The sequence below is a fragment of the Emydura macquarii genome, unplaced genomic scaffold (genome assembly GCF_026122565.2).
Source record: "Emydura macquarii macquarii isolate MOO-44397 ecotype Brisbane River unplaced genomic scaffold, CSIRO-AGI_Emac_v2 contig_796, whole genome shotgun sequence".
In the NCBI taxonomy this organism is placed as follows: Eukaryota; Metazoa; Chordata; order Testudines; family Chelidae; genus Emydura; species Emydura macquarii.
In genome coordinates, this window is record NW_027130933.1 from 21,359 (window position 1) to 42,809 (window position 21,451).

Below are 21,451 nucleotides of genomic sequence, written 5' to 3' on the forward strand. Positions count from 1 at the left end.
TTTATTCCAAGCCACCTGCTGGCAAACCCCGGCCTCAGGGACCTACAATAACAGCCCGACCCTACAACAACTGACCAGCCCCAGCGCCAGCAGGAGACCCTACCAAAACAACCCAGCCCCAGTAACGCCTCTGCCAGAAAGCGTCTGTTGCTACGGAGCTGGGGGGGGGGCTCTCCCCTGGCACTCACGGCTGGGGGGCGCCGTGGGGCAGGGAGCGGGGGGTGGGGGGCAGGGTTTGGCGGGAGCCCAGGAATTCGCTGTATCGAGATGGAGCCGGGCCGGGGGGGCAGAAAAATGAGGAAACGTTTTTATGGCGATTCCGGCTGCTCAGCGAAGCTGCGACAGGCCGGGAAATTCCAGCCCCACGGCCGGGGCCCCCCCACTCTGGACCCGCGGCCCCCCCGCCCTGCCGCGGCCCCCCACTCCCGACCCGCGGCCCCTGCTAGCCCGGACCTGGGCTCCCGCCCCCCACATTCTCAGCTCTGTCGACCTTGCATGGCTCCTGCCATGGGGCTCAGCCTTCGCTAGGCTCCAGCACCCCAACAATGGCCGCGTCTCCCTCGGCTCTAACCACTAGCCCCCACTCCCCTCCCAGAGCCAAGGAGAGAACCCAGGCGCCCTGGGCCCCAGCTCCCTCCCCCCGCCCCAGCGCTAGCCACTAGCCCCCACTCCCCTCCCGGAGATTTAGGGACTTTAAGGCTGTTACAACAGCCCCCCCTCCCCCCCCGCCCAGGAATTCACCCCCCCCCCCAATTCATCGTGTACGTCATTCGACGCCTCATTAGTCACCCAGGGCCTCTCGCTGTGAAGATGGTATCAGGGGCTGGGGCTGGGGCACAGACGGGGCGCGCCAGGACGCCTGGGTTCTTTTGCCGGCTCAGGGCAGTGGGGGAGGGGGACTGGGAGCCCGGACTCCTGGGTTCCACCTGGCTCTGGGTGAGCAGCGCCCCCATTCCTCAGAGGACCTTGGCCCGGGGGCAGATCTGGGGGCCACCTTCCCCCCCCCCTCCCCCGGCGGGGGTCAGACGCCACCGAGCTCTTTAGTTCTACTGGCCAGAGGCCAAGGACTCACCTCTCACGGGGGGGGGAGGGGGGGAAACCCAGCCAAGCCAGCAGCTGGTTTTAAGGCACGCCCCAGCCCCCCGCCCCCCCCCCGTTACTCTGCCCCTCTCCCGACCACAGACTCGGCTGTAATTCCTTGGGGGGCAGGATCTGCATCTTCCACTTCACCAGCCCAGGGAGAGCCCCAGGGAAAGGAGCTCGGGGGTCTCTGCCCCCTCCCCCGTTTCCAGGCCGTGGTCTCTGGGGTTGGGTTTGTTCTGGGGGGGGTCCCAGAGAAACCGGGGGGTGAACCCCGAAAGGAAACGTCACCAGCAGCTGGTGTGACTGTGTGTGTGAAGGTAAGGTGTGTGTGTGTGGGGGGGGGGGTCCTATGCCCCCCATTGTGCAGGAAACCTTTTTATAGGTTTGGCGCATAGAACCCAGGAGTCCTTGCCCATCCCCCGCGGCAACCCACCAGACCTCCTCCATCCTCAGCCCTGTGGGGAGAGAACCCAGGCGTCCTGGTTCCCAGCACCCCCTGCCCCCGCTCTAACCACTGGCCCCTACGCCCCTCCCAGAGCCGGGGAGAGAACCCAGGTGTCCTGGCTCCCAGCCGTGCCCTAACTTACTAGGCCCCTTCCCGGTTTAGGGGTATCAGCAGAATTGGGGGAAACCCGGGCAGGCTGAAGAGATAATGCAGAGCTGGGCGGGGCACTTGGAAACTGAGGCGGAGAAGCCAAGGGGAGGGGGATCTAGTGGTTAGAGTGGGGAGGGGCTGGGAGCCCGGACTCCTGGATTCTCTCCCTGTTATTGACTCACTGGGTGACTGTGGCCAAGTCATTTGTCTTCCCTGTGCCTCAGTTTCCCCTATGTGAATGGGGGTCTCTGGTCCTCCCAGGGGCACCGCCCACAGGTGCCCGAAGTCTCAGCCCAGAAGGGTCCAGGCTCAATGTCTCCTCCGGCCCCGGCGACGCATCACCCCAGCGGGGAGCAGCCCAGCGTTGGCGCCGGGTCTCCATCCGCAGCTGACCCAGCCGACACCTGTGCCGTGGGGGGCTCAGCTGCAGAGCCAGGGCCGGGTGTGGCGGTGCCGCAGGGCGTGAGCAGACAGTGCCTTGCTGGCCGGGCTGCGCTGTGGAGCTGCGATGCCCCCGGGCTGCTGTGTGGCTTTGCCAAACGGCTGTCGTTGTGTTTGTGTTGCATTGGGCTAGTGCGGTGCATCATGGCGCCGCGGTCCCTGCATTGCATTGTGTGGTGCATGTGCTATTTCCCTGCCCCCCCACCCCTCACATTGCACAAGCACGTGCAGCGTGGGGTCGCCCCGCACTCGTTTGCTGCAGCCTTGTATTGCATGTTCCCTGTATTGTGTTGCACTGAATCGTCTTTTCCTGCACGGTTGTGTTGCATCACTCCCTGGCGTTGCAGCCGTACGCTGGTGTGTTGGGTTGCGGTTGTGTTACATTCTGCTCCTGCATTGGGTAAGGTCACGTGGTGCTATCGTGTTGCATTATCCCCCAGCCCTGCAATATTGTGTCACACTGTGTTGTTGCTATGCAGTGTTGTGTTGCATTGCGCCCTAGAATCACGGTATTATGTTGCATTATTGAACTGTGTTGTTGTGTGGCTTTGCACTGTTGCATTGCATCGGCCAGCTGTGACACACGTCTTTGTTGCATTGCACCCCTGCGTTGCATTGTGGCGCATGGTTGTGTTGTTTTGCACAGTTGCCGTTACGATGTTTGCGTGTACTGTGACACACGTCTTTGTTGCACTGCACCCCTGCGTTGCATTGTGGTGCATGGCTGTGTTGTTTTGCACGGTTGCCGTTACGATGTTTGCGTGTGCTGTGACACACGTCTCTGTTGCATTGCACCCCTGCGTTGCATTGTGGCGCATGGTTGTGTTGTTTTGCACGGTTGCCGTTACGATGTTTGCGTGTGCTGTGACACACGTCTTTGTTGCATTGCACCCCTGCGTTGCATTGTGGTGCATGGTTGTGTTGTTTTGCACGGTTGCCGTTACGATGTTTGCGTGTGCTGTGACACACGTCTTTGTTGCACTGCACCCCTGCGTTGCATTGTGGTGCATGGCTGTGTTGTTTTGCACCGTTGCGCTGTTGCATTCCGACGTTGCACGGGGGTTTTTTGGTTGCCGCTGTGGCATTGCACGGCTGCGTCGTTGCCCCGTTGCGTGGCTGCAGCCCGGCCCCCTCCCTCACCCGTCCCTCTCCCTCCAGCCCGCCATGGCCAACGTCTCCCTGGCTCCCAACGGCTCCGTCCCGGACGACCGTGACCCTGCCCTGGCTGTCGCCGAAGTGGCCGTCTTGACTCTCATCTTCCTGCTGGCCACGCTGAGCAACGGGCTGGTGCTGGGGGCCCTGGGCCGGCGCCGGGCCCGCTCTGCCCCCATGCACCGCTTCATCTGCCACCTCTGCCTGGCCGACCTGGCCGTGGCCCTCTTCCAGGTGCTGCCCCAGCTGCTGTGGGACCTGACGGACCGGTTCCTGGGCCCCGACCCCCTCTGCCGGGCCATCAAGTACCTGCAGGTGGTGGCCATGTTCGCCTCCTCCTACGTCATCGTGGCCATGACCTACGACCGGCACCGGGCCATCTGCCGGCCGGCTGTGGCCTTCCGGCGGGGCCGCGTCAGCTGGAAGGCCCCGCTGGCGGGAGCCTGGGGCGCCGCGCTGCTCCTCGGCCTGCCCCAGCTCTTCATCTTCTCCAAGCTCCGGCTGCCGGAGGGAGCCAGCGACTGCTGGGCCACCTTCGCCGAGCCCTGGGGCGCCCGGGCCTATGTCAGCTGGGTCACCCTGATGGTCTTTGCTCTGCCCGGTCTCTTCATCGCCGCCTGCCAGGCCCTGATCTTCCGGGAGGTGGCCAGGAGCCTGGGGCGCGGCCCCCGGGGCACCCAGGGCAAGGGGGTGTCGGCGGCCGTGGCCAAGACGCTGCGCATGACACTGGTCATCGTGATGGTCTACGTGCTCTGCTGGGCCCCCTACTTCTCTGTCCAGCTCTGGGCTGTGTGGGACCCCCAGGCGCCTGTGGAAGGTGAGAGCCTCCACCCCCCGAACCCCAGCCTCCACCCCCCGAACCCCCAGCCCAGAGACCTCGTCAGGAGGCTGCGGGTTGGGAGTGAGGGGCATCAACAGAGTGGGGGGGCAGAACTGGGCTGGCAGGGCCTGTGGGTCGGGAGTGAGGGACACCGCAGGGCTGGGGGGCAGGGCTGGGTTGGCGGGCGCTGTGGGTCAGGAGTGAGGGGCACCGGCAGAGCAGGAGTGAGGGTACCAGCAGAGCTGGGGGGCAGGGCTGGGCTAGCAGGGGCTGTGGGTCGGGAGTGAGGGGCACCGGCAGAGCTGGGGGCAGGGCTGGGCTGTGGGTCGGGAGTGAGGGGCACCGGCTGAACTGACCTCTCCCCACCCCCCAGGGCCAGCCTTCACCCTGCTGATGCTCCTGGCCAGCCTGAACAGCTGCACCAACCCCTGGATTTACGCCGCCTTCAGCAGCAGCGTCTCGGGGGAGCTGAGCCGGCTCCTGTGCCCCCGGCGGCCCCGGCCCCGCGCAGGGTCCCTGCCCTGCGACTCCACCCTCACGGCCAGCTCGGCGCTGGGACGGGACGCCCCGGCCTGAGACCCCCCCACGGGCAGCCCCCTCGGACTCTGCCGCCAGCCCTGGACATTGTGCCCCCCCGAGCCACAGCAGCTGGGGGGCAGGGGCCTGCCTGTGTGGGGGAGGGGAGGGGGCTAGGCTGGGGGCAGGGTCAAAGGGGGAGGTGCCGTGGAAGGGGGAATCTGGCGGGGGGGGGGGGACGGACACACTTGGGTGAGGTGTGGATCCCTTGGGGGAATCGAAGTGGCCCCCCCTTTACACCCCTTCTGAGGGCAGAAATCCGCTTCTGTAAACACAACCCAATAAAAAGCAGGGCAGAGAGAACGGCCTGTGACCCACGGGGAACCGGGGGGCAGGGAGGCGGAGGGGGGCAGGGCGGGGGTGCGGGGCACGGCCGGGCTGGGGGGCTGATCACCGGGCGCTGGTGTCACGTAAATCCACGTGGAGCCGCTTTCGGGTAAACCCAATTCCCAGCCCGCCCAGCCGGCCGGCAGAGAACCCAGGAGTCCTGGCTGCCCCCCCAGCCGGCCGGCAGAGAACCCAGGAGTCCTGGCTGCCACCCCCCACCAGCCGGCAGAGAAGCCATGCGGGGGGGGGCCAAGCACCCCAACCCCCGGCCCCCACCTCACCCCAAACCTTCTGTGCCCCCCCCCCCGCTGTCCCCACCTCTGCCCCACGCTGCGCCCGGCTCTGCCCTGGCTGCCCCCCCAGCTCGCCCTAGACCGGGGACCCCCCTGTGCTGGGGGGGGCCGCTCCGCCGGACCCCCCCCCCGGCTGCCAAGCGCATCTCGCCCGGACGCCTGGGTTCTCGCCCCAGCTGGGGCACTGCTCTAGGGAAGCTCGCAGCCTTGGCTCATGTGGCCCCACCCAGCTCCGCCCTCATTGGCCCATCCCGCTGCGCCAGCCTCTGATTGGCTGTGGGCAGGACTAGGCGGGATTTTAAAGAAGGCAGAGCCTGTCTGTCAGGTTATTGGCTGGTGGAATTGTCAATCGGACCCCTCCTGGCCAGTGATTGGTTGTTTCGGCACCGCCCCTGCGTCACTCCACAGTCTTTGGTAGGTGATTGGGCAGTTCGTTTCCACTGTGCTCTGTGATTGGTTTAGCTATGTGGGGAGGCGGGCTCAGACACAACCTCCATAGATGGGATTGGTGCGTTTGGTAAAGAGGCGGGATTATTGCTTTATCCTGGCATTCGATTGGGCGGCAGCCCTGGTGGGGTGTAACAAACGCGGCCACCTGATGCAGTGAATGGCTGAGCAGACTGAAGGGGCGGGAAAGGGGAATATGCTTTTGTTCCTTGATTGGCTACGCCTGGAGAAGAAGGCGGGACATAAAAGTCCTTCCTGTCCGACGATTGGCTGCGGATGGACCTGACGGCGGAACCCTCATCTGTCTTGAGCGCTGATTGGCTAAATCTGGTGAGTGGCGAGCGAAGACTACACTCACCCTTGTCGTTGATTGGATGGTGATGGGACAGTGGTCGGGACCATACTCTTCCCTTCGTCGCGATTGGCGGAAACCCGGTGCGTGGGCGGGGTCTGTCCCGCCTCCTTCCGGGTGATTGGGTGAGCCTCGGCAGCGTGGGCGGGGCCGGGCCCTTCTCCCTGCCTTCCGATTGGTTGATTCCGGGGAGGGGGCGGGACGTGCACCGGGATTGGCTACACCCGGCCACCTGCCCCTCTCCTTGCCAGGGGATTGGCCGGAGTCATGCAGGGGAGGCGGGACTTGCTGCGGGTCGGCGACTCGCTGGGAAGCCGCGCGGCGCGGACGGAGCCGGAGCCGGAGCCGGAGCCGGAGCCAGCGGGGGAGAGACGGCGGCGGCGGCGCCATGAACATCCGCAACGCGCGGGTGCGGGGGGGGCTGCCGGGCCGGGCCGGGGGGGGCGGAGCGGGGCGTGTGGGGGCGGGGGGGGCCCGGACGCCTGGGTCCCGCCGCTGACTCTGCCCCCCTCCCCCCGCAGCCCGAGGACCTGACGAACATGCAGCACTGCAACCTGCTCTGCCTGCCCGAGAACTACCAGATGAAGTACTACTTCTACCACGGCCTGTCCTGGCCGCAGGTGCGCGGGGGGCCGGGGGGGGCCAGGTGTGCCGGGGGGGGGCCAGGTGTGCCGGGGCGGGGCCGGGGGGGGCCGGTGTGCCGGGGGGGGGCCAGGTGTGCCGGGGCGGGGCGGGGTTCGAGCGGGGAGACGCCCCGCCGCGATCTCACGGCGCCCGCCTCCCCGCAGCTCTCCTACATCGCCGAGGACGAGAACGGCAAGATCGTGGGCTACGTGCTGGCCAAGATGTGAGTGGGGGGCTACCCCCCTTCACGGCCCCGCCCCAGCCCCCCCTTCACAGCCCAGCCCCCCGCTGCCCCTGTGTGGGGTGCCCCAGGGCACAGCCTAGACCTGTGGGGCTGCTGCATGCCTCCCGCCCCCCAGGGTCACTAGGGCCGAGCAGCGACCCCCGGGCTGGCCCCAGCGGGCCGTTCTGCTTCGCTGCCCGGGGCACTGACGCTGCGTCCCGCGCCCAGCCAGCCAGGCCGGGAGCAAGCCCCCGCGCCGCCCCCCCCCCCCCCCGTGCCCGCCCAGCTCGGGTCCAGCCCCCCAGCCGGCTGTGAGCAAAGCCCTGGCGGTTGCTGAGGTGGGGCTGGGAGGCATGGGGAGCCCCGCCCTTGCCCCCCAGGTTCCCCCCTTTGTCCTGCCCTTCCCACCCCACCCCCCATCTGCTGTGGGGCTGCCCCTCACCGTGCTCCGGCTCCTCGCTGACCCAGCTGCTGTCGCCCTAGGGAGGAGGACCCCGACGACCTGCCCCACGGACACATCACCTCCCTGGTGCGTGGGGCGCGGTGGGGGGGGCTGGGCTGGGGGGGAGGTTGGGGGTGAAGCGGGGCTGTGGTGGGCGGTAGAGGCAGGGGGCTGGGCTGGGGACCCCCTAACGGCCGTGCCCCCCAGGCGGTGAAGCGCTCCCACCGGCGCCTGGGGCTGGCGCAGAAGCTGATGGACCAGGCCTCTCGCGCCATGATCGAGAACTTCAATGCCAAGTACGTCTCGCTGCATGTCCGCAAGAGGTGAGCCCCCTGCACCCCCCCCCCGGGACTCCCTGCCCTCTCTGCGCCCCCCCCGGGGACAGCTCGCCCCGTCCGTGGGAGCTGCCCCTCCCAGACACCCCTCGCCAACAGCGTGTCCTCCCCCAGCTCCAAGCCCCACTGCCCCTGTCACCCCACCTCTGCCCAGAGTCCCAGACCCGCTTGATCCCCCCTCCTCTCTCTGCTAACGACCCCCCATTTGCTAACGACCCCCCCTTCTCTTGCAGTAACCGGGCGGCCCTTCACCTCTACTCCAACACCCTCAACTTCCAGTGAGTGCGGGGAAGGGGCTGGGGGGGTGGGGTGGGGGCAGGGCAGTGTCTGCCTGGACCTCCCCCCAACATGCTTCTCACCCCAGGATCAGCGAAGTGGAGCCCAAGTACTATGCCGACGGCGAAGACGCCTACGCCATGAAACGGGACCTGACGCAGATGGCGGACGAGGTAGAGAGCGCCCCCCCCCGCCCCTGAGCTCTCCCACGGCCCCACAACCCACAGTCCCCCTTCTCAGTCGTGGCACCGTGCCCCACAGGGACCCACCCCCCTGCCAGTACCCCTCACTCCCGACCCATGGAGTGGCCCCCCAGATCTACCACAGCCCCCTGATCCATAACCCCCAACATGTGGCCCCCGCCCCATGGGGTCCCACCCACCTGCAGCCCCGACGCCTCCTTTCCCCACAGCTGAGGCGGCAGCTGGAGCTGAAGGAGCGGAGCCGGCAGCCGGTGCTGGAGCACAAAGCCAGTCACGGGGGTGACTGCTGCGCGGGCGCGGGGGGCAGCCCGGGGGGCCCTGAGGACAGCGGCGGGGACAGTAAGGACGTCAGCGAGGCCACCGAGAGCACCGACGTCAAGGACAGCTCCGAGGCCTCCGACTCGGCCTCCTAGGGGCTGCCCCCCGCCCGCGCGGCGAGCCCGGCCCGCGCAATAAAGGTTACCGCTGAGATGGGGCCTGTGTGTTTCGTGCCAGCCGTGCCCGCCCCTCTGTGTCGCCGCCAGTGGCGGGGGGGGTCTCAATGACTCACCAGCTGCCCCCCGGCATGAAGAGAGCAGTCCAAACTGCTCCACCGCTGCCCCCCCATCTCGGCCTGGCCCTGCACCTGTGCATGCCCCCCCCCCGGCTCCCCCCAGTGCTGCCAGTGCGCTCGGCCTGCCCCTCAGTGCCACCCCCAGGCAGTGGAGCAAGAGCCGCCTGCCCCTGGCTGCAGAGCCCCGCAAAGGGGGCGGCTGTTGGGGCAGATCCCCACTGGTGTCCATGCAGGGCTCTGCTGCGGGGGTGTCCTACATCCATCGGCCCCCCGTTCCCACCAAGCTGGGGCACAGACCCTGGGGTTCTAGCCTGGTCCCACTGGGTCAGGTCTGAGCATGGAGCCCCCACTCCCGCCTCCCCCGTGGGCCCTTCCTCTCGGAGTCCCTTGCCCTGGAGCAGGTCCCCCCCCAGCTGGCTTCCTGCAGTGGGGTTGTGCCCAGGGTCATTCCTTCTGCGGTAGTGGGGGTGGGCCCTTGTCTGGGCCCTGGCACCTGGCAGGGTCACACCCATGTCTCTGCAACAAGCAAACAGCCCTTCCCCACTCCGCACTGCTCCACAGCAGGGAAACTGAGGCACACCCCCTAATCCCCACAGGGAAGCACTTGGGGGTGGGGGGCTCACCCCCGCCCCCCCAGGGCCCAGCCCCTGCCTGCAGCCGGGGCTTTGTGGGCTCTCGGGATCCTGGCACAGCCCAGCCTCATCATGCTTCCTAGTTTCAGTGCCCCCCAGGCCCCACTAGCACCCCCATGCTCCACTGGGGTGCCCCCAGGGACCCTCCCTCCCTCCCTCCAGGGGCGTGCCTGCCTCAGACCTTCCTATGCCCCCTCCAGGGGGTGAGGGTGACCCCAGCCCCACAGCGCGCGGCCCCACCCTGCGGGGTTCTCCCCTCCCCCATGTGGGGCTCTGCCCCGCCGCGCCAGGGCTGTTCGTGGCCCCTCCCGCCCCTGTGGGGGGGGGGGGGGAATGGCACCTGCCCGCCGATTGGACGCCCGCCCTCCGCTTTCTCCCCTCCCCGTTTGGCTGGCGCCTCTGAGCGTGAGGGGGCGGGTCGTTCCACTCGCCCCGCCCCCGCGGCCCAGCTGAGCGCCCACGTTCCACTCGCCCCGCCCCCCCTCGCCGGCAGGCGCCGCTGATTGGCTGCGGCGCCCACCCCGCCCCGTGCTCCCTGCAGGCCGGCGGGGACTCGCTGCAGGCCCGAGGCGACGGCGATGGGCGAGTCTCGGGCCCTGTCCCGGGCCGAAGCGCTGCGGCTCGGGCCCGGCTGGAGACACGCCTGCCACGCGCTGCTGTACGCGCCCTGCCCCGGGCGGCTCTTCGGGGCGGTGCCGCTGGGCCACGCCGTGCTGGTGAGGGGCGCGGGGTCCCCTGGGGGGGCTCTGGGGCAGGGGCGGGACCTGGGGCAGGCTCTGGGGGGGTAGGTTCTGGGGCTGGGGCTGGGGCAGGTGCGCGGAGGGGGAGGCTCAGGCTCTGGGGCAGGGGCGGGGAGGCTCAGGGGGAGAGGCAGGACTGGGGCAGGCTCTGGGGCGGGGGCGGGGAGGCGCTGGGGCAGGCGCTGGGGCGGGGGCCCTGACCAGTCCCTCCCCTCCCCCGGGACCCCGCTAACGTTGCCCCTCCCCCTCGCAGATGCAGATGCGCTTTGACGGGCGGCTGGGGTTCCCGGGGGGGTTCGTGGACCCCCGGGACGGCTCCCTGGAGGAGGGGCTGAACCGGGAGCTGCAGGAGGAGCTGGGGCCGGGCGCGGCCCCCCTGTGCCTAGCCGAGGGCGACTACCTGGGCTCCCGCAGCGCGGAGACGCCCCAGCGCCTGGTGGCTCATTTCTACGCCAAGCGGCTCAGCCTGGAGCAGCTCCGGGCCCTGGAGGACGGAGCCACGAGAGCCAAGGAGCACGGGCTGGAGGTGGGGGGTGCCGTGGGGGGCGGGGCCGGGGCAAGTCCCGGGGGGGGGGATGGGGGGAGGGGGGAGCAAGCCGTGGGGGGCGGGCGCGTGGGGGGCGGGGCAAGACCCGGGGGGTGCCGTGGGGGCGCGGGGGCGGGGCAAGTCCCGGGGGGTGGAGGTGGGGGGCGCCGTGGGGGGCGGGGCAAGACCCGGGGGGGTGGAGGTGGGGGGCGCTGTGGGGGGCGGGGGCGCCGCGCTGTAGCTGAGCCTGGCCCGTCTCGTTGCAGGTCCTGGGGCTGGTCCGGGTCCCCCTCTACACGCTGCGGGACGGGGCCGGGGGGCTCCCCGCTTTTCTCTCCAACGCCTTCGCCGGCGACGCCCGCCAGCAGCTGCTCCAGGCGCTGGGCACCCTGCGGCTGGTGCCGGAGGCCGAACTCCGCCGGGCTGCGGCGCTGTCCGGCCAACCACTCTGACCCCCCAAACCCGCCCCCCCCCGCTGCCTTGCCGGGTGCTGGGGGGGCTGTGGCTCAGCGGGGGGAGGGGACAATGAGTGGGTCATCTGACTGAGGGGACACGGGCCCCCCAAATCCTGCACGGGGGGGCCCTGCTGAGGGGGGGTGTGAATATGTCTCTGCAGGCAGGAAAGGGTTAAAGCAATAAAGTGACCTCCAGGGAACTGGGTGTGGGGGTGTCTCAAGGGGGGCAGCTCAGGGCCCCCCCGGCCAGACCCCCCGGCACCCCCTCGGCCAGGGCCGCATCTCTCCCTGCTGACCCCTGCTGGTCAGTGTCGACCCTACACTAATAAAGGGCGGCGGAGAAAGTGGGGTGGAGTGGGCGGAGACGGGGGGGGGGGTGACCCACAGTGCCCCCACAGTGGCCGGAGACGCCAGGCGGGGGGGGGGTGACCTCCAGTGACCCACGGCGACCCCCAGTGACCCACAGTGACCCACGGCGACCCCCAGTGACCCACAGTGACCCCCAGCCCTGACCCACTGCCGGGCCCCCACCGCCCCGGAAGCCGCTGCGCCTTGCCGGCCCCTGCTTATCGCACCGGCTTCCTCAATTTCTCTCCAGTCCTCGCGGTGCTGCCCCCCCCGCCCCCCCGCCAGCCCTGCGGGACCCTCAGCCCTGCCCGCCCCTGACCCCCACTGCCGGCCCTGCGGGCCCCCCCCCCCCCCCGCCCCCCCGCCAGCCCTGCGGGACCCTGCCGGCCCCTGCCGGCCCCGCTGCCGGCCCCCCCCCCCCCCCCCACTCGCCCGGCCCTGTCTGTCTCTCTCTGTCTCGCTCACAGGGTGTCTGCGGGGGAGGGGGGGGCACTGGGTGACTGTGGGGGGGGGTCGGGGCAAACCTGAGGCTCCGCTAGGGGGCGCTTCCTCCCCCGGCCCGGCGGTAGGAGGGGGCAGGTGAGGTCTGTGGCGGGGGGGCTCACCCCCCCCCTCACCACCTGAGGGTGAGAAGGCGGCTCCGTCCGTCCACGTCCCGCCCCCCCCGGCCCCCCTGGCGGGGGGAGATCGCGTTAGACCCCCCCCCCCCGGCCGCTGGGGGGTCCGAGCTGTCTGGGCGGGGCTGGCGGGGCCCGGCCGGTCCGGGGGCTGCAGCGCGCGGGGGCTAAGGATGCTCTTCCACTTCCTGCCCCCGGGGCGGGGCCGGGCGGGGGCGGGGCCTGGCGCATCCCGCGGCGTGGGGTGCCGGGGACCCGCTGTTGCGCATCCGGACGGGGGGGATACGGATCCTCTCCGCTCGTTCAGGGCCCCCCAGCGTGGATCGGGCCCCTGAGGAGCCGCCCCAGGAGCCCCCCCTCCCCCTTCCCAGGATGAGCGCGCTGGGGAAGGCGCGCAAAGAGCGGCCGCAAGCTGAATATGAGGCGCAGGCGAAAGGTAACGGGGGCCCGAGCCTGCGCGTCCCCCCCCCCCCGATAAGGGGCTGGCTGATGGTGCTCAGGGGCTGCGGACGGGGGGCGCAGTGGGGCGCAGTGAGGGGCGGGGTTGGCTGAAGGGGGCTGCGTGTTGGGGGGATCCCGTCGCAGCAGGGGGTCGGTCGATGCCTGGGCCCCCCCTTGCTGCCCCCCGCATGCTCCCGGTCTCTCCCGGCTCTGGGGGGCCCCGCACCCCAGCCTCGCCCCATAGCCAGGCCGATGCTATCGGCAGGTTTTAATGCAACTTCACCCGCAGGTTCCGGCCTCTGCTCGGTTCAGCTTCCTCCCGGCCAGCGACAGATTTAGATCCCCGCGGCCCCCCCGCCACAAAAACCCCGGGGGAACCCAGCCCAGTTCAGAGGCGGGAGAGAACCCAGGCGTCCGGGCTCCCAGCCCACCCCACCCCCCCGAGCTGGGGGAGACCCCGGCCTTGGTTCGTTCTTCGCTGGGGTGAGCTGGTGCATGTGGCTGGGGGGGGGCGCCAGGACTCCTGGGTTCTCTCTCCAGCTCTCGCGGGGGGGCCGGCGCCGGCTCCTCAGCGAATGTGGGTTCGAGGCCGTAGGGCCGGATGCGGGGGGCTGACGTGGGTTTGGGGAGCGCATTGGGGGTTCCCCTGAATTTGGCCACGGGCCTGTGCCCCAGAGGGCGGGGGTGGGGCCCGGGGAGGCGCACGAGTTCCCAGCCCCAGTGCCGGGGCAGTCGCTGCCCTCCGCGGAAAGAGGAAGCGGGGGGGGGGGGGCAGGGAAGTGGGGGCTTGTTTTCCCCACAGCTGGCGGGGGGAGGAGCTTGGGGAGCACAGAGCACCCCCACCCCGAGCCAGCCGCTGCCCGTCCTGGGGATCGGGGCCGGCGCCCCCAGCGGAAGAAGGCTCCGTTCCCCCCCCCCCCAGCTCCGGCCCCACCGTGCAGGTGCATCGCTGCCCCATGGCGGGGGGGTCGCGCAGCCAGGAAGGGGCCGGTCCCCACGAGCCCGGGCGTGATACTCCGCGCTCCGGCTCGGCTGTCGGTGCCGCCCGGCCCTGGCGGGGGGGGAGCTGCCCCCCCATCAACCCCCCCCAGCCGGCCCCCCGACTTCCCCTTTCCCCGCCTCCGCTAACTGCCTCCCTCGCCCGCGGAAACGAAAGTGCCTGCAGAGAGGGAGCCCTTCCTCCTGGGTCCTGCCCTGCTGGCCCCGGACTCCTGGGTCCTTTCCCTGCCCCTCCCCCACTGCCAGCACCACGGCCGGCCCCGGACTCCTGGGTCCTTTCCCTGCCCCTCCTCCACTGCCGGCCCCGGACTCCTGGGTCCCTTCCGCAGGCTCCTGGCCCCCAGCTGACGCTGCCCCTCCTTGCAGAACTGCGCTGCCAGTTGGGCGAGCAACTGCGGGGGCTGGACGCGCAGGCCGAGGCCCGGCAGCAGCTGCTCCAGGACCTGGGCGAGTTCCTGCGGCGAAAGGCCGAGCTGGAGCTGGAGTATTCCCGCGGGCTGGAGAAACTGTCCGAGAGATTCTCGGCCCGGCTGCGCGGGGCGAAGGAGCATCCCAGGTGGGCCGCGGGCCGGGAGTGAGGGGCGCCGGGGAGGGCCCGGGGGCCGGGAGTGAGGGGCGCCGGGGAGGGCCCGGGGGCCGGGAGTGAGGGGCGCCGGGAGTGAGGGGCGCCGGGGAGGGCCCGGGGGCCGGGAGTGAGGGGCGCCGGGAGTGAGGGGCGCCGGGGAGGGCCCGGGGGGGGACCCGGGGGCCGGGCCCGGGGGCCGGGAGTGAGGGGCGCCGGGGAGGGCCGGGGGCTGCAGCCGGGAGTGAGGGGCCGCGGGCCGGGAGTGAGGGGCAGCGGGGCCCGGGGGCCGGGAGTGAGGGGCGCCGCTCTCCATCTCTCCCCAGGAACGAGCTGGACCTGCCCTCCCCGCTCCGGTGCTGGCGGCTGGTGCTGAAGCAGACGCGCCAGGCGGGCCGGGACCACGGGGCGCTGAGCGACATCTACGCGGGGCCCCTCACGCTGCGCCTGGCCCACCTCAGCGAGGACGTGGGCCGCCTGGCCAAGAAGGTGGGGCTGGGGGGGGAGGGGGGCTTCCCCGGACGCCAGGGTCCTTCCTCGCGTGGCACTGCTCCCCGGGCCACGGATTCCTGGGTCCCTCGCTGTCCGGGGGTTCCCTGCCGCTCCCACCGTCCGCGGGGGGGTTGGTGTGGGAAGGAGGGATTTAGTTTTGGGGGACCCCAGCTCCCCGTCTCTGACTCTGCCCCGCACCCCCAGAGCAAAGAGCTGGCGCAGGAGATGCAGGACGAGCTACTGACCATGATTTCGGAGCTTCAGACGGTGAGTGGGGACCCCCCGGCGGGGGGGCTGGTTGGGGGTCCGGGCTCCCCACTGACCCCGCTACCCCCCAGGCTATGAAGACCTACCAGATGTATCACGGCCAGGGCCAGAACGCGGAGAACAAGCTCCGGGACGCTGAGCGGCAGGAGGAAAAGAGGGGGGCCCGGCAGCCCCCCGAGCCGGGGGGGGCTGCGGGGGGCACCGGCCTGGACAAGCTCCCCAGGCGCACCTCGCTCCGAAAGGGGGAGCGGCTGCTGGAGAAGGTGAGCGTGCGGGGGGCAGGGCAACGCGTGGGCCCTGGGGGCGGGGATAGATCATGGGGGTGACCCTGGGGGGTGGGGGCGGGGCTATGGGGGGATGGCGGTTCCGCGGGGTGAGGGCAGGGCGGGGGGGGGACCCGCCTCGGCTGACGGTCCGTGTGTCCGCAGCGCCAGGCCCGGGTCGTAGCGGCGCAGCAGAGCTGCACCATGGCGCGGAACGAATACCTACTGCACCTGGGCTCGACCAACGCCGCCCTCAGCAGCTACTACCTGCGCGACGTGGCCGACCTGCTCGACGTAGGCGGGACCGGCCTGCGGCAGCGCCCTCGGCCCGCAGCGCGCCCCGGCTGTGGGATGGCCCCGGGACCCCGGCGTCCGAGAGGGCCCGATTCCGGGGCACCGCAGAGCTGGGGGGCGGGGCCGGCCTGGGGGGCTGCGGGTCGGGAGTGGGGGGCCCGGCGGGGCTGGGGGGCGGGCCGGGCTAGTGGGGGGCCCGGCGGGTTCTGGGCTGGGGGGGGCCCGGCTCGTGGGGGGCCCGGCGGGTTCAGGGCTGGGCGGGGCCCGGCTCGTGGGGGGCCCGGCGGGTTCAGGGGTGGGGGGGCCCGGCTCGTGGGGGGCCCGGCGGGTTCAGGGGGGCGGGGCCCGGCTAGTGGGGGGCCCGGCGGGTTCAGGGGTGGGGGGGCCCGGCTCGTGGGGGGCCGGGCGGGTTCTGGGCTGGGCGGGGCCCGGCTCGTGGGGGGCCCGGCGGGTTCAGGGCTGGGCGGGGCCCGGCTCGTGGGGGGCCCGGCGGGTTCAGGGATGGGCGGGGCCCGGCTCGTGGGGGGCCCGGCGGGTTCAGGGCTGGGCGGGGCCCGGCTCGTGGGGGGCCCGGCGGGTTCAGGGGTGTTTCTCCCCGCAGTGCTCGGACCTCGGCTTCCACCTGTCCCTGGGCCGCGTGCTGCAGACGTACCTGGCGGCCGAGGGCCGAGCCCAGAGCTCCTGGCAGGAGGGGCTGGGGGCCCTGGAGGGGGCCGTGCTGGGCCTGGACCCCCCCGGGGACAAGGCCCTGCTGATGGAGGCCGCCCCGGCCGCGTACTGCCCCCCCTCCCGCTTCGAGTACCACCCCCACGAGGGCGACGAGGTGAGGGGGCGGGGAAGTGGGGGCCCGAGGGGGTGGGGGGCGGGGAAGGCGGGAGGGCCGGGGGGGCGGGGGCGGTGTCAAGGGGAGGAAGGGGTGGGCAGGCGCGCGGGCGGGGTTGATGTCTGGGGCTCCCGCCAGGTGTCGGAGGTCCTGGCCTCGGGCTCCCTGCGGCAGGAGCTGCTGGTGAGATGTGAGGGGGTGGACGCCCGCCTGAAGGGACTGAGCCTGGAGACCGACGAGGTGGGTCCTGGGGGTCGGGGCCGGGGGTCGGTCGGGGGGCGGCCCTGGGGGGGCCGAGAGGTCCGGGGGCGGCACTGGAGGGGGCAGGGGAGGGGATGTTCGGGGAGGTCGGGGGCGGCACTAGGGGGCCGGGGATGTTCGGGGGCGGCCCTGGAGGGGCATGTTCGGGGGCGCTGAGGGGGTCGGGGATATTCGGGGGGCTGATGATATTCGGGGGCGCTGAGGGGGGCCGGGGATGTTCGGGGGGCGGCCCTGGAGGGGCGGGGGGAGGGGATGTTCGGGGGCGCTGAGGGGGGTCGGGGATATTCGGGGGCGCTGAGGGGGGTCGGGGATATTCGTGGGCGGCCCTGGAGGGGCGGTGGGAGGGGATATTCGGGGGCGCTGAGGGGGGCCGGGGATGTTCGGGGGCGGCCCTGGAGGGCGCCCCTCGTGCCAATAGGCGCCCAGTACAAAGGATTGTGGGAGGCGGCGCCGGCCCCCCTGACCCCCCCGTGTCCCCCCCCAGGTGAAGAAGACGCTGGAGGCGACGCTGCGGAGTCTCCAGGCGCTGCTGGGGGCGGAGGAGCCCGAGGTGCTGGAGGCCTTCGGGGGCCCCGAGTCGCCGCGTGGCTCCGGCTCCGACGGGCGCAGCTGGGCCAAGCGACGGGCGCGGCAGCACGAGACGGAGACTTTCTACCTGAGCGTACGGACCCCCCCGCCCCCCTCCGGGCCCCCCCCGCCGGCCCCCCCGAGCCTCCCGCCCCCCCGCCGGGCCCCCCGAGCCCCCCACCCCGCCCCCCTGCCCCCGCCGGGCCCCCTCGCTCCCCGCCCCCCGCCGCTGACGCGTGCCCCCCCCCCGCAGAAGCTGGAGCAGTTCCTGAGCGCCCGCAGCGTGGGGGCGAAGCTACGGTCCAAGCTGGAGACGCTGAGCGCGGCCAACGCGAAGGGTGAGCGGGGTTCGGGGCGGGGTTCGGCGGGGTTCGGCCGGGGGCGGGCGGGGGACCCAGGCGTCCGGGCGTTAACGCTACTTCTCCCTCTGTCCGCAGCCGCCGCTGAGGACGGGGAGGATTTCAGGTGAGCGGGGGGCAGGAGGGGCTGGTGGTAGCCGGGGGTGGGGGCCGGGGGAAGGGGCCGGGGTTCCCCCCACCCTTATCCCTGCTCTCAGTTGCCGCGGGGGGGGGGGGGGCGCGTGGCGGGGGGGCTCGCCCCCAAATCCCCCCATCTCTGGCTACCGTGTCCCCCGCAGGGCTCCTCCCCGCGTCTACCTGCCGCGCGTCCAGCCCGTCCTGGCGTCCTTCCCCACCGACCTGGAGGCCTTTGTGCAGGTACCGGCCCCCGCTGCCCCCCGCGACCCCCTGCCGGCTGCCCCCCTCTGCCCCCGTCGGTTCCCTGCTGCCCCCCGTCTCGGCTCAGACCTGTAGCTTCCCCAAGGCCCCCCCCCCGCCTCGAAGTGGGTCCCCAGGGCGGGGTCTGGCCGGGCTGATTGCTGTGGGCCGGGGAGGGGGGGTCTCCTGCCTCTCCCCCAGCGCTCGTGCCGGGAGCTGCCCCTCGCGCGCTTTGCTGGAGGCCATGGGGTGTCCAGTGTCCTCCTGCCCTACCCTGCCCCCCACAAGTGGGGCAGAGGCTGGGCGGGGCCGTGGGTCTGATCTAACAACCTGCCCCCCAGGAATCCGGCCAAGCCATCCCGCTGGTGGTGCAAAGCTGCGTCCGCTTCATCAACCTGCACGGTAAGAGCCTGGGGGAGGGGAGCGTCCCGGACGCCTGGGTTCCCTCCCTGGGGCTGGGAGAGCTGCCTCCCCGGACGCCTGGGTCCCCCCCCCCGCGGTGCTCTTCGCCACCCCTCCCACGTGGGTCTCCCCGCAGGGCTCCAGCACGAGGGGATCTTCCGAGTCCCGGGGCCGCAGGCGCGGGTGAACGAAATCCGGGAGGCCTTCGAGAGAGGTGAGGGGTCGAGGGGGGGCGGGGGGGGGGCTGGCGCGGGGGGGGCCGGGGGGGGGCGGGGGGGGCCGGGCCGGGGGCGGGGGGGGGGGGGCGCGGGGGGGGGCCGGGCCGGGGGGGGGGGGGGGGGGGGCGGGCGCGGGGGGGGCGGGGCCGGGGGCGGGGGGGGGGGGGGCTGGCGCGGGGGGGGCAGGGCCGGGGCTTCCCCCCTCACCGCTGCCCCCCTGCTCCGCCCAGGCGAGGACCCCCTGGCGGGCAGCTCCTGCCCCCGCGACCTGGACTCGGTGGCCGGCGTCCTGAAGTTGTTCTTCCGCGGCCTGCAGAAGCCGCTGGTCCCGCCCGACGCCTTCCCGGAGCTGCTGGCGACGGCCCGTGAGTCCCCGCCCCCCCCCCCTCGCGCCGTGTGTCTGTCCCGGCCGCCCCCGCGGGAGGTGCCGGGCGCTGCTCTCTGCCCTTCGCTGTCTGACCTGCCCTGCTCCTCCCCAGAGCTGGAGTCCCCGGCCGAGCGCATCTCTCACCTCCGCACCCTCGTGGGGCGGCTGCCGGCGCCCGTGGTCGTGGTGCTGCGGTACCTCTTCGCCTTCCTCAACCAGTGAGTGGCCGTGGGGCGCGGGATGCTCTCCCCTGGCAGGGAGGGCCGGGCGCTGGGGGGCTGGGCAGGGGGGGCCGGGCCCTGGGGGGCGTTGTGGGGCTGGGCAGGGAGGGCCGGGCGCTGGGGGGCGCCGTGGGGCTCAGCTGGGGCTGCGCTCTCCCCCCAGCGTCTCCCAGTACAGCGATGAAAACATGATGGGCCCCTACAACCTGGCCGTCTGCTTCGGCCCCACGCTGGCGGCCGCCCCCGACCTGGACCCCGTCTCCGCCCAGCCCCACGCCAACGAGGCTGTGAAGTGGCTGATCCAGCACCCCGAGGCCGTGTTCCCCGAAGCCAGCCAGCTGCCCGGGCCCCTGTATGAGAAGTGCATGGCGCTGCACGCACCGGACGACGACTGGTGAGCGGGGCGGGGGAATCGGGGGGGGGGGATGTGGAGCGCTTTCCCGGGAGTGGGGGGACCCTGGTGATGACCCGTGTCTCCCCCGTCTCCCCGCAGCGAGGTGCTGTCCCTGGACCCCGCGGCTGAGGACAGTGAGGGCGATGGGGCCCCCGAGACGCCTCCCATGGCCAGCGAGGACGGTGAGGGGTCGCTGGGGGGGGGGGCTCAGCAGGGCGTCCCCCCCCCAGCCTGGCGTTGGAGACGGTCTCTGACGCTACCGGGGCTGAGCTGGGGCCCCCTGGCCCCACTGTCCGCACGGCGGGGGTCCGGGGCCTTGGCTGACGCCAGTGGTGGGGCTGGACCGTGGGTCCGGGGCGCTGGGGCGCTGGGTGGGGCGGGCGCTGGTCAGCCTGGCCGCGTGGCTCCGGGGCTCGTAGGGGGCCGGCGCCGGGCGGGGTCGGAGCCAGGCCCCCCGGGAACGTGCGAGCCCCGGGCGGCGGCGGCGGCTCTGACGTCTTGTCTCCCCCAGAGCCAGTGGCCTGCCCCGTGGCCGTGGCCGTGGCCCGCTTCTCCTACGTGGGGCGCTCGGCCCAGGAACTCTCCTTCCAGCGCGGCGACCGGATCCGGCTGCTGGCCGAGGCCTCGGCAGACTGGTGGCGCGGGGAGCTGGGCGGGGTGCAGGGCCTGGTACCCCACAAGTACATCAGCCTGAGCTCCGGGTGAGGGGCGCTGGGGGGAGGGGTAGTAGATGGGGGGCTGGGAGGAGCCCCTCCCCCAGCCCCCTAACAGTCTGCTCTGCCCCCCAGCACTGAGAAGGGGCAGAGCCCCCGAACCTCCAGCTCGGACGGCGACTCCGGGTCCCCCCCGGCCGAGCTGATGCCAGAACCAGCCAGCAGGTGAGGGGCCCCCTATGACCTGCCCCCCCCCCGAGGCCGCGCCCCAGCACCGAGCGAGCCCCCCCTAACCCCCTTTCTCTGCCAGGCTGCGGGTGAACTCGGACGGGGGCAGCCAGGCGCGCCAGCGAGCCGGCCTCAGCCCCATCCGCAAACTGGCCCCCGCCTTCGTCGACCTGGTGCGTGCGCCCTTCCCCCTCCAGCCCCCCTGCGCCCCCAGGTAACGACCCAGCCCCGCCCCACAGGCAGCCACCCCCACGGGGGCCCCCCCAAATGCTCCTCTCTCGGCCAATCCCGCCCTCCTTTTCTGCCCCTCAGGGCGGGGCGCGGGGCTGCGGCGGAGGGACCCCCCGGTGGCGGTCGACCCACGAGTGGAGATAAACAAGGGGCCGCAGAGAAGCACATGGAGAAGGTAAGTGTGGCGGGGGGACCCCCCCCTTCCCCCGTGTCAGCCAGCCCCCCCCTCCGCTGGACTGGCAACCCCCATACGCCCATTGGGAAACCGGCCTCCCGCCCCCCCCCCACCTGAAGCCGGCGTCCCCGCCCCCGGCAACCTGGAGCCGGCGTCCTTCCCCCAAACCCCCCCCCCACCTGGAGCCGGCGTCCCCCACCCAGCCCCCCATCGGGGACCCAGCCCCGCCCACCCCCCAGCTGCAGCTGATGCGCCCCGTCCATCCCCCCCAATCCGGCAGCCCCGCCCTCCCTCATGTGGAGCCGGCCCCCCAGCCCGTCTGTCTCCCCTGCAGCCGCGGAACATGGACCCCGTGTTCAGGGAGCTGCTCGGCCGGACCCGCAGGAAGCAGGAGGGGAGCGAGGACGGACCCGAGCCCCTCAAATCCCCCCCGGCAGGGAGGAAGGGCCCGGGCCCCCCCAAATCCGCCTCTGCCCCGCGCAGCAAAGGGCTCTTCAAAGCCGCCGGAGAGGGGGACTGAACCCCGGCGCCCCCCGACATGCCTAGCTCCGAGCCCCGCCCCTGGGACTGTGAGGGGGGGGGGGCTTCGCAGTGGGCCAGCCCCCCCCCCCCCCCCCCGGCGCACAGCTACATACCCGTGTGCAGGAAGCAGCTGGTGGGGGGGTCTCTCTCTCCCCCCCCAATGATATTGGCTTCAATTCTCCTAGCTCGACAGCCCGGACGCCTGGGTTCTCTCCGGGTCTGGGGGGGTGCTCTAGGGGTTGGGAACCTGCATTCCTGGATTCTAGTGCCCCAATTTTGTCAGGCCCCAGCCCCC

The 21,451-nt window shown here is 72.1% G+C and overlaps 4 protein-coding genes across 6 annotated transcripts; all 4 read left to right on the top strand.

The window, feature by feature from the left end:
* Positions 1 to 1,289: 1,289 nt before the first annotated feature.
* AVPR2 (arginine vasopressin receptor 2) lies at positions 1,290 to 4,968 on the top strand. The gene is made up of 3 exons (XM_067543163.1): positions 1,290 to 1,400; positions 3,278 to 4,088; positions 4,465 to 4,968. The coding sequence occupies exons 2-3, from the start codon at positions 3,284 to 3,286 to the stop codon at positions 4,665 to 4,667; spliced, it is 1,008 nt and encodes a 335-aa protein (XP_067399264.1). The 5' UTR covers positions 1,290 to 1,400; positions 3,278 to 3,283; the 3' UTR covers positions 4,668 to 4,968.
* Positions 4,969 to 6,338: 1,370 nt separating this feature from the next.
* On the top strand, positions 6,339 to 8,658 carry NAA10 (N-alpha-acetyltransferase 10, NatA catalytic subunit). Of its 2 annotated transcripts, XM_067543165.1 has the most exons (8): positions 6,350 to 6,495; positions 6,608 to 6,706; positions 6,875 to 6,933; positions 7,417 to 7,462; positions 7,583 to 7,698; positions 7,944 to 7,988; positions 8,075 to 8,159; positions 8,399 to 8,658. In XM_067543165.1, exons 1-8 carry the CDS (start codon positions 6,475 to 6,477, stop codon positions 8,600 to 8,602), a joined length of 675 nt encoding a protein of 224 aa, XP_067399266.1. In that variant the 5' UTR covers positions 6,350 to 6,474; the 3' UTR covers positions 8,603 to 8,658. The 2 variants fall into 2 exon arrangements, with proteins under 2 accessions (XP_067399265.1, XP_067399266.1); XM_067543164.1 differs by lacking the exon at positions 7,417 to 7,462 and having other exon boundaries at positions 6,339 to 6,495.
* A 1,233-nt stretch (positions 8,659 to 9,891) lies between these two features.
* Positions 9,892 to 11,239, top strand: LOC137149637 (U8 snoRNA-decapping enzyme-like). The gene is made up of 3 exons (XM_067543166.1): positions 9,892 to 10,090; positions 10,368 to 10,640; positions 10,907 to 11,239. Exons 1-3 carry the CDS (start codon positions 9,953 to 9,955, stop codon positions 11,090 to 11,092), a joined length of 597 nt encoding a protein of 198 aa, XP_067399267.1. The 5' UTR covers positions 9,892 to 9,952; the 3' UTR covers positions 11,093 to 11,239.
* Positions 11,240 to 11,963: 724 nt separating this feature from the next.
* On the top strand, positions 11,964 to 21,436 carry ARHGAP4 (Rho GTPase activating protein 4). Of its 2 annotated transcripts, none has more exons than XM_067543170.1 (23): positions 11,964 to 12,496; positions 13,867 to 14,056; positions 14,389 to 14,551; positions 14,759 to 14,821; positions 14,893 to 15,084; positions 15,250 to 15,378; positions 15,980 to 16,201; positions 16,340 to 16,441; positions 16,947 to 17,123; positions 17,283 to 17,367; positions 17,467 to 17,494; positions 17,667 to 17,745; positions 18,087 to 18,147; positions 18,284 to 18,361; positions 18,596 to 18,730; positions 18,845 to 18,950; positions 19,117 to 19,347; positions 19,447 to 19,529; positions 19,859 to 20,048; positions 20,136 to 20,225; positions 20,311 to 20,442; positions 20,541 to 20,634; positions 20,969 to 21,436. In XM_067543170.1, exons 1-23 carry the CDS (start codon positions 12,433 to 12,435, stop codon positions 21,152 to 21,154), a joined length of 2,880 nt encoding a protein of 959 aa, XP_067399271.1. In that variant the 5' UTR covers positions 11,964 to 12,432; the 3' UTR covers positions 21,155 to 21,436. The 2 variants fall into 2 exon arrangements, with proteins under 2 accessions (XP_067399271.1, XP_067399272.1); XM_067543171.1 differs by having other exon boundaries at positions 14,926 to 15,084.
* The last annotated feature ends 15 nt before the right edge of the window (positions 21,437 to 21,451 follow it).

Excerpts from the sequence above, each read along its gene's own strand:
- LOC137149637 (XM_067543166.1), top strand. The coding sequence starts at position 9,953 with ATGGGCGAGTCTCGGGCCCTGTCCCGGGCCGAAGCGCTGCGGCTCGGG. Across the intron at positions 10,091-10,367 it reads CGCTGGGCCACGCCGTGCTG|ATGCAGATGCGCTTTGACGG; the intron begins GTGAGGGGCGCG and ends TCCCCCTCGCAG. Across the intron at positions 10,641-10,906 it reads CCAAGGAGCACGGGCTGGAG|GTCCTGGGGCTGGTCCGGGT; the intron begins GTGGGGGGTGCC and ends GTCTCGTTGCAG.
- ARHGAP4 (XM_067543170.1), top strand. The coding sequence starts at position 12,433 with ATGAGCGCGCTGGGGAAGGCGCGCAAAGAGCGGCCGCAAGCTGAATAT. Across the intron at positions 15,085-15,249 it reads GGGAGCGGCTGCTGGAGAAG|CGCCAGGCCCGGGTCGTAGC; the intron begins GTGAGCGTGCGG and ends GTGTGTCCGCAG. Across the intron at positions 17,124-17,282 it reads CGGAGACTTTCTACCTGAGC|AAGCTGGAGCAGTTCCTGAG; the intron begins GTACGGACCCCC and ends CCCCCCCCGCAG.
- AVPR2 (XM_067543163.1), top strand. The coding sequence starts at position 3,284 with ATGGCCAACGTCTCCCTGGCTCCCAACGGCTCCGTCCCGGACGACCGT. Across the intron at positions 4,089-4,464 it reads CCCCCAGGCGCCTGTGGAAG|GGCCAGCCTTCACCCTGCTG; the intron begins GTGAGAGCCTCC and ends CCCACCCCCCAG.
- NAA10 (XM_067543164.1), top strand. The coding sequence starts at position 6,354 with ATGCAGGGGAGGCGGGACTTGCTGCGGGTCGGCGACTCGCTGGGAAGC. Across the intron at positions 7,699-7,943 it reads TCGCTGCATGTCCGCAAGAG|TAACCGGGCGGCCCTTCACC; the intron begins GTGAGCCCCCTG and ends CTTCTCTTGCAG. Across the intron at positions 8,160-8,398 it reads TGACGCAGATGGCGGACGAG|CTGAGGCGGCAGCTGGAGCT; the intron begins GTAGAGAGCGCC and ends CTTTCCCCACAG.